At 47.1% G+C, this 15,865-nt stretch overlaps 1 protein-coding gene across 2 annotated transcripts in view; it reads left to right on the forward strand.

Moving 5' to 3' along the window:
- SLC9A8 (solute carrier family 9 member A8) overlaps positions 1–15,865 on the forward strand; it is a 79,366-nt gene that overhangs the window by 55,514 nt on the left and 7,987 nt on the right. For both annotated transcript variants that reach the window (XM_003809261.5, XM_034947719.3), the window contains exons 11-14: positions 6,425–6,541; positions 9,709–9,791; positions 12,658–12,769; positions 15,581–15,801. In XM_003809261.5, coding sequence (XP_003809309.1) covers positions 6,425–6,541; positions 9,709–9,791; positions 12,658–12,769; positions 15,581–15,801 — 533 coding nt within the window. The remainder of the gene's footprint in view (positions 1–6,424; positions 6,542–9,708; positions 9,792–12,657; positions 12,770–15,580; positions 15,802–15,865) is intronic.

The following is a 15,865-nucleotide window of genomic DNA, read 5'->3' on the forward strand; positions in this document are numbered from 1 at the left end:
ACACAGCAGTGCAAGCCAGGAACACCAGATCTGCCTCTGGGTGAGGGAACCTGCTCTGTCCACACTTTGCCTTTTGGGTATTTGTCACGCAGGGTTTTCAGAGAGGGGCAGGATGGCCCTGTGTGGTGTGTGGACGCCCCACATTGCACTGTGAAAGCACAGATGGAAAGCGTGGTTTCTGCTGTCTTCACCTTCCTTTGTGTGCTCCCCTTTTCCTGACTATCACAAAGGACTGATCTCAAGTGGTTCCCAAGACCATGGAGCAGGACATTCTCTTCCTAGGAAGTGGGAATTATTTACCTAAATCCACATGTAGGGAACACAGTTGCTAAGGACTGGGGCTGGATAACAGACAGACTTGGATTTGAATCCCAGCTCCACCTCTTATTGGCTGTGTAACCTCAGATTACAGACTTAACCACCCCATGCTCTACTTCCTCATTATAAAATAGACAAAAGGGCCAGCCTGACGCTTTTGCTGAGGAGTGGGGAGCGATGCAAGTGAGAGTCCTGACGGGGCATCTGTGCCACTGCTGGGGTGGCCAGAAGTCCTGGTTTGCCCTCTGTCTCAATATGATGAATTAATAATATCCCCTTTTATTCTAAAAAATGTCCTGGTATCCACAGCAAATCAAACAGTCTCCCTAATTATTACTCAGCAAGCGTTAGCTATTCTCAGAATATTCGTTCTGACTGTATCCATGTTAACTATTTTTATTGTTCAGTCAAGCCAGTTTTGAGGGCCACTTTGGCCTCTGACACTAAAGATTCAAAGATGAATAGACCCCACTTAGGCAGAGCAGTTAGCGAACACTGGGCTTGCAGGGGATGGGAGAGAGTGACACTCTGTCAAGGTGAGTCACAGAGGAGGGGACTTTGGGCTTGAAGGATGAGTTTGCAAGATTAATCATGAGATAACTCTTTCTTGCTTTCTTGCTTGCTTGCTTGCTTGCTTGCTTGCTTTTCTTTTCTTTTCTTTTCTTTTTGAGGCGGAGTTTTGCTCTGTAGCCCAGTCTGGAGTGCAGTGGTGCCATCTCGGCTCACTGCAACCTCTGCCTCCCAGGTTCAAGCAATTCTCTGCCTCAGCCTTCCGAGTAGCTGGGATTACAGGTGCCCACCACCACGCCCGACTAATTTTTTTTTTGTATTTTTAGTAGAGACAGGGTTTCACCATCTTGGCCAGGCTGATCTTGAACTCCTGACCTCGTGATCTGTCCGCCTCGGCCTCCCAAAGTGCTGGGATTACAGGCGTGAGCCACTGCGCCCGGCCGACATAACACTTTCTTAAGATGTTGGCATGGGCCAGGCGCAGTGGCTCACACCTATAATCCCAGCACTTTGGGAGGCCAAGGCAGGTGGATCACGAGGTCAAGAGATCAAAACCATTCTGGCTAATATGGTGAAACCCCGTCTCTACTAAAAATACAAAATATTATCTGGGCATGGTGGCACGTGCTGGTAGTCCCAGCTACTCGGGAGGCTGAGGCAGGAGAATTGCTTGAACCGGGGAAGCAGAGGTTGCAGTGAGCCGAGATCCTGCCACTGCACTCTAGCCTGGCGACAGAGCAAGACTCCATCTCAAAAATAAAATAAAATAAAAATAAAAAGATACTGGCATGAAGTTGGCCAAAGATAGAATGTATGGTGCAGTGCTCTTCTGCACAGATATCTAAGGAATTCCATTGCAGCACTGCTTGGGAGAGAAAAACTGGAAGGAACTATATGTTCATCAGTAATGGAAAAGATCAAATTCCAGTCCATTTGCACTATGGAATCCTGTGCAGCCACTTAAAAAATGAACTTGACCTGTCTGTACTGCCATGGAAAGAATTTGACATATTGTTAAATTTTTTAAAAGTAAGTCGAAAAATCAAACTCTCGCCCATTCAAGGAATATTTATTAAATGTCCACCCTATGCTGAGAACTATCCTTGCTGTTGGGGCTACATTTATAAACAACACAAGATCAGTTTCCTTTTCTTGCAGAAGAAAGCCAGAATTTAAGCAAACCCATACAACAATTCCAGGTGGCAAGAAATGACAAGAAGAGAAATTAAAGCCATGTGACAGAGAGTGGCATGTGGTAGAGAATGGATGGGATCTCAGGCAGTCAGGGAGGTCTCCCCTGGAGGTGGCACTGGAGCCCAGACCTGTGTGGCGAGAGGAGCCAGCCCAGGGACGCTCTAGGGAAGGAGGGTTTTGGCAGCAGGAACTGCAGGAGCCAGGGGTCTGAAGATAGATGTGCGGGAGTGTGGCATGCTCCAGGAAGAGAAGGAAGACCAGTGTGGCCAGGACGCTGCCTCACAGGTTCTGCAGGCCTGAGAAGGAGCTGGGTTTCTAGTATATGCACCACGACAAGAGAGTTGGAAGCCCTTGAAAAAAAATCACTCTGCTGGTAATAGGCACCATATATGTGATGGGATCCTGTTTATTACTTTAGTTTTATTTTATTTTAATTTTATTTTTTGAGACAGGATCATGCTTTGTTACCCAGGCTGGAGTGCAGTGGCACAATCACGTCTCACTGCAGCCTTGACCTCCCCACGTTTAGGTGATCCTTCCACCTCAGCCTCCTGAGTAGCTGGGACTATAGGCACGTGCTACCACACCCAACTAGTTTTGTATTTTTTGTAGAGCCAGTCTCACTCTGTTGTTCAGGCTGGTCTCAAACTCCTGGGCTCAAGCAATCCACCCACCTTGGCCTCCCAAAGTCCTGGGATTACAAGTGTGAGCCACCATGCCAAGCCTATTACTTTCAAGATAAACTTTATAGTCACATGGTAAAAGAACTGGCAGTCTGCATATTGAAGTGTTAATAGTAGTTAAGAGTAGTTACCTCTGAGCGGGCAGTGTGAATAGATTCTCTTTTACTCTGTACCTCAGTGAGTCTGAATGTTTTATGGCAAAATATGTTTATTATTGAGTAATTAACACAGCGTACTCATTATGGTTTCACTCAGCCCTCAAGAAGTATGTCATATTTTACATACAGTAAGGCACGGTACAGTGTAAATTGTACCATGATACCTTTTCACTGCCTTTTGGACTTGAATCCCATACTGTCTTCCTTTATTACATCTAGAACAGTGGATGTAACCATAAACAGAAGTGGATTTCCTCTCTCCCTTTCTTCTTTTCTGCCATTCTTCCTTCAGGAGGCTGAACGCTTTTGCTGCATTTGCTTTCTTAAACGATTTTGCCTAATTCTTGAAGGAAATTCTTCCTTAAGCGTATTTTTTTAAATACCATGCCTTTTACCTCACTTAAAAAAGTTATCCTGGTTTGCACCAACCACCGCTTTTGTGTTTCTGTAGCCTGCTCCACTGGCCGCAGATGAGGGTGATGTGGGTGGTGGAGAGTCCCCTTTGCTTCTGGAGGGCATATGAGGCAGATACTTGAGCCATCCCTCTGGCTTTTGTGCCTGCTGCTGACCCTCTTTCCTTTCGCCTAGAACTCAAGGTGCCCTGACCCCACACTAGCCCAGGGTAAAGCCCTCTGGGATTGTCCAGATGGCCCAGTGCCAACAGTGGGTCAGGTGCACAGGTGGCAGCTGTGGTCCAGTCTCAGCCCCCAGACAGGGCTTACTTATCCATATAGAAAAATCCAAAATGTTTGAATTTGTTGCCATCCTTAAAGATGGAGATTTCCTGTAAGGAAAACCAGAAGGAAGACTGGTCCATGTTAGATCCTCAATCCCACAGGGCTACTGTCAGCCTTTGTAGACAGGCTGAGCCGAGACTGCGCCTCTAATCCCAGCTGCTTGGGAGGTTGAGACAGGAGAATCGCTTGAACCTGGGAGGCGGAGGTTGCATTGAGCTGAGATGGCACCATTGCACTCCAGCCTGGGTGACAAGAGTGAAACTCCATCTCAAAGGAAAACAACAACAAAAACACTCTTGAGCTTCAAAGAGCCCTAAAGGAGCAGGTAAAGAAGTCTCCTACCCTCTCATTTTCCTTCGCCCACCATGTCAGGTGTGTCTTACAGGAAGCATGGCTGGAATCTCCCTGTAGGGGAAACTGAAGAGCAAAGGCATTTGCTGTTTCCTAAGAGGGTTAGGAGATCAAATGTCCAGCTCCTGCTGTCACTCAGCCAGCCCATACCTGCTGGGGCAATACAAAAAAGTAGGGTATTGTGTTACAGTAAGCTTAGCAGTTGACAAGTCTGTAATACAGTGCTGTGATTTTCACCCTTTTTTTTTTTTTTACAGTTTTTTGTTTGTTTGTTTGTTTGTTTTTGAGACAGAGTCTTGCTCTGTCACCCAGGCTAGAGTGCAGTGCCGCAGTCTCGGCTCACTGCATCCTCCACCCCTCCAGGTTTAAGCAGTTCTCTGCCTCAGCCTCCAGAGTAGCTGGGATTACAGGCATGTGCCACCACGCCCAGCTAATTTTTTGTATTTTTAGTAGAGACGGGGTTTCACCATCTTGACCAGGCTGGTCTTGAATTCCTGACCTCGTGATTCACCGCCTCGGCCTCCCAAAGTGCTGGGATTACAGGCATGAGCCACCGCGCCCGGCCGATTTTCACCCTTTTATACACGGAAAGTTTGCCAGATAGTCACTGTTTTCACAAAATGGCAGAAGTGAATTAAAACTTTGCTTTTAAAGTTTGACTTGCAGTTAGTATATGTTGGCAGCTTATTTGATGATTTTTTAAAACAATCTCAGCTTCCTTACATGAAATAGAGACCCCTTTCCTGCTCCCTATGCAGGGAGATGCTGAGAAGAGACCTGTGAGTTCCTCAGGAGTGACTGAGGGCAGCGGATGAATGTCGAGGCTCAAATCCTGTGTAAGCACAGAAGGTTGTACACACCCTCGTGCAGGGCTCTGAAGAAAAGATGCATTACCTTTTTAAATAACAGTTCATGATTATGGGAAAATTCAAAGTTAAGGAAAAGTATTTTAAAAGTCCATCAAAATCCACACATTTAGCTGGGTGCAGTGGCTCACACTTATAATCCCAGCACTTTGGGAGGCCGAGGCAGGTTGGATTGCTTGAGCTCAGGGGTTTGAGACCAGCCTGGGCAACATAGTGAAACCCCATCTCTACAAAAATACAAAAATTAGCTGGGCGTGGTGGTATGTGCCTGTGGTCCCAGCTACTTGGGAGGCTGAGGTGGGAGGATTGCTTGAGCCCAGGAGATGGAGATTGCAGTGAGCTGATACGCCATTGCACTCCAGCCTGGGCGACAACGCGAAACCCTGTCTCCAAAAAAAAAAAAAAAAAAAAAAGAGGCCGGGCATGTTGGCTCACGCCTGTAATCCCAGCACATTGGCACAATCCTGAAGTCAGTAGTTCGAGACCAGCCTGACCAACATGGAGAAACCTCGTCTCTACCAAAAATACAAAAATGAGCTGGGCATGGTGGTGAACACTTGTAATCCCAGCTACTTGGGAGGCCGAAGCAGGAGAATTGCTTGAACCCAGGAGGGGGAGGTTGCAGTGAGTCGATTTCACGCTATTGCACTCCAGCCTGGGCAAAAAGTCTGAAACTCCGTCTCAAAAAAAAAAAAAAAAAGAATCCACACATTCTCCATACACAGATTCTTAGGCTCCTTTCTGCCCCCCAGAGTGGTTTGCTTGCCCCCCTTATATAGTCATCCCTCAGCATCTGTGGAGGATCAGCTGTAGGACTCCCCACGTATAGAAAATTCATAGGTGCTCAAGTTCCTTATACAAACGGTGCAGTTGGCCAGGTGCAGTGGCTCACACCTGTAATCCCAGCACTTTGGGAGGCCGAGGTGGGCAGATCACCGAGGTCAGGAGTTTGAGACCAGCCTGGCCAACATGGTGAAACCTCTTCTCTACTAAAAATACAAAAAATTAGCCAGGCATGGTGATGCGTGCCTGTAGTAGTCCCAGCTACTCAGGAGGCCGAGGCAGGAGGATCACATAAACCTGGGAGGCAGAGGTTGCAATGAGCCAAGATCGCACTATTGCACTCCAGCCTGGGTGACAAGAGCAAAACTCTGTCCCCCCCAAAACAAAGGGTGGAGGGGGGGGGTAGTGCAGTGGGCCCTCAATAGCCACAGGTTCCACATCTGCCAACCCTATCCCTGGATGTCAGTGATGGTCCACACCTTTTTAGCTTTGGTGCTGTGAAGGGGACTTTACATGGCTTATTTTCACTCACCCTCCTAACAGTTCTGTGAGTGGCTACTATTAGTCCCACTGTACAGAAGTGGAAACTGAGGCTCTGATGGGGGATATAATGTGGCTCAAGGTCACCCAGCTAGTAATGAGGCTGCCAGAGCGAAGGGACCCATAGTATTTTTTCTGAAGCCTCTGGGAGGCTTCAGGAATTCATTTATTTTCCTTTTTCTTAAACCCTCTAATGCTCTAGGTCCCAGGGCCTTGCAGGCATTGTGAGATCTGAGTTGGGGATCACACGGCAGTGCTTTCTGTTCTGTTCTCTCCCTCTCTAGGCATCATGGCCATCCTGTTCTCAGGCATCGTGATGTCCCACTACACGCACCATAACCTCTCCCCAGTCACCCAGATCCTCATGCAGCAGACCCTCCGCACTGTGGCCTTCTTATGTGGTGAGTTCTGCTTCTGTGTGGCCATGAGCAGGCCCACCCAGAGCTGATCTTGCTTCCTTATCCTGTTTGAGAAGTCAGTTGAGACTTTCCCTGGCAGCAGGGCAGCAGCTTCTCAGAGCCAGATCCCTCACTCCCTTATCTTTTGTTTGTTCCTCTGGCTTTGAAATTTCATAAAGTAAACCAAACACCTAATAAATGAACATCTGGCGCCTACAATTTAAAGACCAAAAATAGTGAGAACCAATTATGAACATTTGATACATGCATTTTTAATGTATTAATGTGACATTTCCATAAATGTATTCCTTGGAAATAAAATATTAATGATGGTTTGGTGAAAATGGCTCCATAGTCAAGCAAGGCATGGGGCTCACACCTGTAATCCCAACTGCTTGGGAGACTGAGAGGATCACTTGAGCCCAGGAGTTCAAGGCTTCAGTGGGCTATGATCTTAAAAAAAAAAAAAAAAAAAGAAAGAAAGAAAAACATAAAGCTTTTGTAGTCAAACAAGAGTTTAGGAAATCCTGGTTAAATAAAATTTAACATTTATGAATTGCCAGACTTTTCAGCAAATAATGGATTGTCAAATCCTTAACGGGGGATATAGTTATAGAATTTTCCAAACTTGTCCACAGAATCCTTTATTCACAAGAGCAGCCTGAGGGACATCACTCGGGGACAGTTCGCAGTAGAGGTGTCATTTGTTGGGCTAGGATAAACCACGATGGCTTTGTCTTTAAGCAGTTTGTTCAAGCTCTTGTTCCCCCACGCTCAGACATACCCATGTATCTCCCCACCAACTTTATACTTGGAAGTGGTTGGAGTCGGGGAACAACTCTCACCATGTCCCTTTAAGCTGGCCCCCAAGTGACTTTGCCCTAGCTGTCATCAAAATCACCCCTGGCATTTTGAGGGACTTGTCTCTTTTTTTTTTTGAGATGGAGTCTTGCTGTGTCGCCCAGGCTGGGGTGCAGTGGCGTGATCTCAGCTCACTGCAAGCTCCGCCTCCCGGGTTCATGCCATTCTCCTACCTCAGCCTCCCGAGTAGCTGGGACTATAGGTGCCCGCCACCATGCCTGACTAATTTTGTTTTTTGTATTTTTAGTAGAAACAAGGTTTCACTGTGTTAGCCAGGATGGTCTCGATCTCCTGACCTTGTGATCCGCCTGCCTCGGCCTCCCAAAGTGCTGGGATTACAGGCAAGAGCCACCGCACCCGGCCACTTGTCTCATTTTTAATTGCTACTTCCACACTGTTAGCGTGCTAGGAGGCAAAGGCAACCCAGGCAGAAACTTCAGCAGATAAGGAGGCTCAGGTGAGGAGTAGTCACATGACTTGCCCATGGTCTCATGGCCAAGAAGTGGGTATGCAGGCCAGGTCTCTTTATTCCTGGGCCAGAGGGTATTATTTGTACAGCACCTCTCTCAGAAAGCCAGGCTACAGATTCTGACCCTGAGCCTCCCAGTTAAAGACACATAAAGCAAATCATCCATCCAAAAAGATTCTATTTTGTACCCAGCAGTTTGGCAAATGTTAAGTTTGATAATACCCACTTCTGGCCTTGGCGTGTGGAAAACAGGCCTACTGGAATCTTTTCTGGAGAGTCATTTGCCACGTCTGTCTGAATTTAAAAGGCACGTGCTCTTCGGCCCAACAGTCCAACCCTGTGGAATTTAGCCCGTACTGGGGTGTTTGTTGAACCTCTCAGAAATAAAAACAGTCTAAATATCCATCCATAGAGGATTGGGCATTAGCATTAGAAAAATTGTCGAATTTTGACAATTTGTCAAATGTGACAGAAAAACTGTCAAATTTCTCTGCAAATAAACATTATCCCGCCCAGGGAAGATGATAAACACAATTCTGCCTGTTTGCTGAACACCTTCATTAGCAAGGGTCCCAACTGTGGCAAAGTGGCAGAAATTCAGAGCAAATGGATACCGTGATGTATCCAGATCCTGGAGTTGATGCTGTTAGGGAAAAGCATCCACTAGATCTGAATGTCTTCTAAATGTGCTCATTTGGAAAGATCACACAAATATTAGATAAGAAAAAAATTTCAAAGAGAGAAGGGGGGGTAAATTCTCCAGCTTGTGGACTTGTTTTAAACTTGGGTACCATTCAGAGGAAAAACATTGTTAGAATGTAAAACAGCCTTGCTGTTTGTGATCAACTATGTTAAAATACAGTTTTAGGCCAGGCGCGGTGGCTTATGCTTGTAATCCCAGCACTTTGAGGGGGGCCAAGGTGTGCGGATCACAAGGTCAGGAGTTTGAGACCAGCCTGGCCAACACAGTGAAACCCTGTCTCTACTGAAAAAAAAAAAAAAAATTAGCTGGGCGTGGTGGCGAGCGCCTGTAATCCCAGCTGCTTGGGAGGCTGAGGCAGGAGAATCGCTTGAACCCAGGAGGCGGAGGTTGCAGTGAGCCGAGATCGTGCCACTACATTCCAGCTTGGGAGACAGAGTGAGACTCTGTCTCTAAAAATATATATATACAGTTTTAATCTCTTTAGTCATTATGCTGTTCTGAGGGCCATCACAGTTTAAGCAGAGAGCCTAGTGTTAGAAATTTATAAGGTGCTTTTTCTTAATATATACAAGTTTGTGTGACAGAGAGTAAATATTGGGCTCTTTTTGGCTTGCAGAGTGGAGCCAGGAGTTAGCAATGAGTCTCACTCTGCAAATCCTGCTGGGTGTGAGCTGTGTTCTAAACCTTGTGGCAATGTTAAATATATTAAGCTAATCATGTGGAAGTTAACCAGAGGCCCCTTCACATTTGTCATGTGGCGTCTGCAGTCATTTGCTCTGAATTTTTGCCACTTTGCCGCAGCTGGGGCCCTTGCTAATGACAGTGTTCAGCAGATTGACAGATTCTTGTGTTTATCATATTCCCTGGGTGGGATCGTGTTTATTTGCAGAAGTATTTGACAGTTGACTCATTACATTAAGAGATTTCTGAATACCAGGGACATGTAGCTTATGTAATAGAAAAGAATGAGAGAATTTAAGCACAAGTTTGACCAAGATACTGGCTGCAGGATTTTCAAGAAAATAAGGAAAGTGTTGTATTGGATTCTGACTGTGAATGTTTGCTTGCTTAATAGTTTAGTACCATATTGGAATGAAATCATTGGGGTTGAATAATCCATTCTTTGGTTTGTTTCAGAAACATGTGTGTTTGCATTTCTTGGCCTGTCCATTTTTAGTTTTCCTCACAAGTTTGAAATTTCCTTTGTCATCTGGTGCATAGTAAGTATTTTCCTTTTTTTTTTTTTAAATTTAATTACTTATTTGTAGATCAATAAACACATGTTCCGGATTCATTTATGTAACTGTTAACTGTTCAAAGTCAACAGCTACATAGACACTCTTTTGTTTAAAGTTTCTTTTGTTAAAAAAAAAAAAAATCACAAACATACAGTAAGGGGGCAGGGGTAGAATTAAGTGAATAAATATCCCCAGAAAGGACTTTTGCTTGTTTTTTAAGATTTTTAATGGCCTTGAATATTATGGTCTTTAAATAAAAGTACAGGTTTGTAAGTTTTTGTGTGAGGAGGTAAAAGCAGATTTCAAAATTGAATATGTAATCGATCATAACCATGTAAAAATATTATGCACAGAAAAAAGAAAATATGTATAGAAAATATAGCCACATGTTCACAGTGGTCATAGAGTTGGGATTTCTTTCTCTTTTCTGCTTTTTCTGGATAATTTATTATGTACTTCTTACTGCAGTTTTCTTCAAATTTGTCTATTTATATTTGTCTATTTGTCTGTTTATAAGATATTCTTCCTGCAACCTGGGTACTTCCATCTCTGTCAGCAAGAGCTCATTGCTCTTGGTCACTGTTATTTGTCCTCCAAACTCAGGTTTCAGGGCAAGAGAGAAGCAGCAAAAGTCCTTTACAGAAAGTATAATAGCCTAGGCTGGGCGCGGTGGCTCACGCCTGTAATCTCAGCACTTTGGGAGGCCGAGGCTGGTGGATCATGAGGTCAGGAGTTTGAGACCAGCCTGGCCAACATGGTGAAACCCCATCTCTACTAAAAATACAAAATTAGCTGGGCATGGTGATATGCGCCTGTAATTCCAGCTACTCAGGAGGCTGAGGCAGGAGAATCGCTTGAACCCGGGAGGCAGAGGTTGCAGTGCAGTGAGCTGAGATCATGCCATTTGCACCCCAGCCTGGGCAAAAAGAGCGAAAGTCCATCTCAAAAAAAAAAGTATAATAGCCTTTAGTGTGGCCACTGGGGAAAAGGGACACATTTGATCAAACCTGAAACAAGTGTAGGCATGGAAGATTGGATTTCAGTGGGTGAAACAGGGAGGTGACTATTTCAGCCACAGGTTGGGAGGAAAATGAAAGGATGCCCTGGGGTGACAACTCAGTTTTCTCTAAGCAGTTAGGCCCAGGCTGGCCCTGCAGCTAGTGGAGATGGCCTATTCAGGTGGGTTACAGTTCCTGCCCTGTAAACTCAATTTAGTGGGCAAGAGCATGGGCTTTGGGGTCTGAACCAGATTTGAGACTTGGATCCATTACTTCCTGCCTTGTCAACTTGGACCAATTACTTCATCTCTCTATACCTCAGTTTCCTTGTCTATAAACTGGAGACAACAATACCTACTTTGTAAGACCTTTGCAAGGATTTAAATTTAGCAGGATAATGCATGTAAAATGATTAGCATGTTGTCTGGCATAGAAATGTTTGATGATTGGAAACATTTACTCTTGGCCAGGCATGGTGGCTCACGCCTATAATCCCAGCACTTTGGGAGGCTGAGGCGGGTGGATCACTTGAGGTCAGCAGTTTGAGACCAGCCTGGCCAACTTGGCGAAACCCCGTCTCTACTAAAAATACAAAAATTAGCCGGGCATGGTAGCACACGCCTGTAATCCCAGCTACTAGGGAGGCTGAGGCAGGACAATTGCTTGAACCCGGAGGCAGAGGTTGCAGTGAGCCAAGATCACGCCACAGCACTCCATCTCAAAAAAAAAAAAAAACTCTCAAATTCATGCTTGTTAAAGGAATAAACTTAAAGCCTAAAGAATGTACTGTACATGTCTATATCATCCTTTTCAAGTAGTTATGGTGAGAACCAAGATGAAGAAAATGAAAGTAAAGTAATAAATGTCCTAAGAATCCACTTAGATAAGATTTAAACTTTAGGCTGGGTGCAGTGGCTCACACCTGTAATCCTAGCACTTTGGGAGGCAAAGGCAGGAGGATTGCTTGAGACCAGGAGTTTGAGACCAGCCTGGGCAACATAGCAAGACCTCATCTTTAACTAAAAAATTTTAAAAAGTAGCCAGGCATGGTGGTGCATACCTGTAGTTCTAGCTACTTGGGAGGTTAAGGTGGGAGGATCACTGGAGCCCAGGAGGTTGAGGTTGCATTGAGCCACAATCACACCACTGCACTACAGCATGCGAGACAGAGCGAGACTTTGTCTCAAAAAAAAAAAAAAAAAAAAAGATGTAAACTTTACATAAAGCTGTACTTTGCCAAGACTAGCATGCCTTTGGAGATGGAGAGGAACCAAAAGCCACAGCAAGCAGCTGGCAGGCTAAGCCGGGGCATGTGGCCTCCTGATAGTCCCTACCTCTGCGTTCCTCTTGCTCAGAGAGCAGTGTTTCCATGCATGGGAGGTCCTTCATAGCTGCCCTCCTTTCCCTGAGGGAGAGGCAGAAACACCTTGTCTGTCCCCCTAGTGCTGGAATGATCAATGCAGGCCTGTCCCAAGGAGGGGCACCTTTGGAGTCAGGTTGCCCTTAAACTAATCTGTGAATACTTCTGTACAGCCTCTTGGCATTCAGTTTTGTTCTGCTGTCATTACTAAAGCCCTTCCTGATACCTCGTCCGTCCTCTCTTTTCTGGCTACTGAGAAAGGTAACGTACAAAGCTTTATCCTTTCCTAGATGCATAGAATCCCGCAGCTGTGGCAGCACGCCCATGCTGGGTCTCTGACGAGCATGGTGTTGCTCGTGTCTTTTGTGGCTGAGGGGAATACTGCATTTGTACGGGATGTGTTACACAGTCTGCATTAGCTTCATCCAAGAAGCTTCAGCTTGAAGAGCCAGATGTTTTCACCTAAGACTTAGTTTGTTGCTATCAACAGGTGCTTGTACTATTTGGCAGAGCGGTAAACATTTTCCCTCTTTCCTACCTCCTGAATTTCTTCCGGGATCATAAAATCACACCGAAGATGATGTTCATCATGTGGTTTAGTGGTAAGTCAAATCTTGGATAAATGGGGTGGGGAAGTACCTGTTAAAAGCACGCCCCATACAGGGAGAGCTGTGGTTCTCTGCTAGCGCCCTTGGCAAAACCACAAGTAATCAATACTCCCGTTTAATGGCACCCACTGCAATCAAGATGGTGCCCCTCACCATGGTGCTATGAAGTGGGTGAGGCTTGGTTGGAAGAGGGCAAACGTCATGCCCAGGGTCACGTGACCACTGGAGGCAGAGCCGGGATTTCTGCCACTCTCTTCTGAACACCATAGTGCAGTCCGGGATGCAGCTGGGCGTGCTTCAGCGCCTCCCTGGGGGTCTTGTAGGCTGAAGTGATAATGGTCTCAAGGTAGAAAAGGTGAAAGTTGAAACTGTTTCATACCTTAGGTTAGTTTTGGATATTTTTCCTTTTAGTCACAAAGTTCTAGTAGTTTAATTTGAATGTTTCAGTTGCTATTTAATCACTTTTTAAAGGACGGAAATGATTTCATACATCTTTGCTTCTAAAGAACTGGATCCATAGGCATCCTTAAATTTATTTTTGAGCAATACATACTGTTCTTTATGCTTTCTTGCTTAAATATTATAATTAAAGTATTTTCCGTGTGGGTTGGGTTATAGCAACACACTATAATGTTCTCTATCCAAAGGCATATCTGCAAGTTTGTCTCAGATTTCTCTTCTTTCAAAAGGCCATGTTTAAAAATGTATATGTTTCATATATATGTACGTATGTGTATATATACATATACATTTGTATATGGTGAGAAAAACTCATTTTTTTCCTAATCTCTTTTGCCAGTGAGGCAAACTACTTTGTAAATGGTTGCAGAAGTGTGTCAGAGGTTTTTGAAGTGATGTGGGCTATTTGGGAAGGGGGGCATGAGGATAAGAGAGCGTTATGGGGAAGGTTGGAGTGTATTTGAAATGGCGGGGGCTGTCGGCTCCTGTTCTCTCCCAGGCTCCCCGGGCTCTTGCTCTGTGGGTTTCCATCCAGGCTTTCCTGGATCCTCAACGAGGGGCACTGAACAGGCCTCTGCTACCGGCCCCTCCCATCATCATTTAAGCAATCAGAGCTTCTCCTCCTTCCCACAAAACACCAGCAACTTCAGCCAGAGTTCCTCCTCACGTCCCCCGCAGCTGCGTCCGCACCTCTTTCGCCATGGCCAGACCCTTGCGAGTGAGCCGTGCTCGCTCATTTTCTCCACTTCTTCACCGCCTGTCCACGGGGCTGGAATTGGCCTTGGCAGGTCACCAGTGACCTCCCGCAGCCAGACCTGGAGGGGAGGCGTCCGCCCCCATCCTAGCCTACCTCCTTCCCACTGCCCCTACCTTCTGGCGAGGACCACTTCACTCTCTTCCCCGGCCTCTGGGCCATGCTCCTCCTTTCTCTCCTTTGACGTCTCCTTGGGCTCGTCCCCCTTCGCTGACCCCTCAAATAGTGGCTTCTTCAGGACTTGGCCCCAGCCCCACTTCTGTTCATGTGTTCTGCACTTCACCGAGTGCGCTCACCCGTCCACTGGCCTTCACTTCCACCTAGTCCCAAAGCTGTTCCCGCGAACCCAGACCTCCCTCTGGGATCCGTACTCCTGTTTCCAGCTGCCTGTTTGGATGCCGTGGAGATGCTGTCATCCCTATGCCTTTGCATCCCCCTTGCCCAAGAAATCCTACTTTGAATTGCCCCGTGGCCTGGCTAGCCGGTACTAAGCACTTGCTGGGTACACACCCTGTTAAAGCACATTACATGTCCCGTGTCACTGAATCCTCTGGCCCGTGACAGGTTTAGAGAGGCTGAGAGTCCCTTATCCTCACCATGTCTCTGTATTATGTGCCCTTTGCTCTTGCCCTGCCGTCTCCCCATCTGGGTCTGGCCTGCAGCAGTCTGGCTGCCCTACCCCATGGTGATGTGAGCCTCCCCGCTTTCCTGTCTGGGGAAGGTCCTGGTGCTGTCTGCACCATGCCCCCCAACCCCCCACCCCCCTCCCCCCACCATCTCTTCCAGGTAGCATTTCACAGCCCTCATTTGCTGTGTCTCCTCCCAGCTGCTCTAGGAGCTCCCCAAGGGTGGGACTAGGACTGCCTGTCCCCTCCGTATGGCACCAAGGAAGCCAGGAAGCTTCTAACAGAGGAATGTGCTGTTTTCCAGCTCAGTCCATGCCCCTCAGTTGTGCCCTAGTAGCCTCACAGAGGACCAGCCAGCCTGTCATTACCACCTAAGCAGCCCACAGCCCCATCAGTGCCACCAGGGGCCTCCACAGGGACAGCATCTCGAGATAGGAGGGGTACTGGACACATTGCATCTTGTGCTGTTGTGGGTATTAGTTGAGTGGCCCTGGGCGGGCCATGCTGCTCTTGGCCTCCATCCCTCATCTGTGTGTTGTGGACAAGAGTAGCGCTGCTCGGTGAGGATTCCTGTGAAGATCCAGTGATGCTCTGCACGCTGAGCACCTGCCCAGGCCTGGCGCACACACAGGGAGGGCTCAGCCCACAGCAGCTGTCCTGCAGTTTCCAAGACACGAGCATCAGGCTTGCTAAGTCCTCCCGCACCCGCATCTGGGGCTCTGTAGCTGGGGCAGGCCACCTCATTTGATCTGCCAATGTTGGAATGGAGGTGAGTCTGTGGTCCCCACATCTCTGCCACCTGCTCTTTACACCCCAAAGCCTCACAGGGTGAGCACACACTCTTCAGCAGGGCCATTAGAATAGTCAGCTGGTCGTGGTGCTGGGCCGGCTGGATTTCCAGGGAAGCCAGCCCATGAAGCTGCTGCCTCTTCACTGTGTCCTCTCACACTGTTTGCTGTCACCCAGGCCTGCGGGGAGCCATCCCCTACGCCCTGAGCCTACACCTGGACCTGGAGCCCATGGAGAAGCGGCAGCTCATCGGCACCACCACCATCGTCATCGTGCTCTTCACCATCCTGCTGCTGGGCGGCAGCACCATGCCCCTCATTCGCCTCATGGATATCGAGGACACCAAGGCACGCCGCAGGAACAAGAAGGACGTCAACCTCAGCAAGACTGAGAAGATGGTTAGTACCATGCGCCTGTGGGGGTGGGGCAGGGGGCTGGCCTGCTACGCAGCTGGTGGTCCCC

The sequence above is a fragment of the Pan paniscus genome, chromosome 21 (genome assembly GCF_029289425.2).
Source record: "Pan paniscus chromosome 21, NHGRI_mPanPan1-v2.0_pri, whole genome shotgun sequence".
Lineage (NCBI taxonomy): Eukaryota > Metazoa > Chordata > Mammalia > Primates > Hominidae > Pan > Pan paniscus.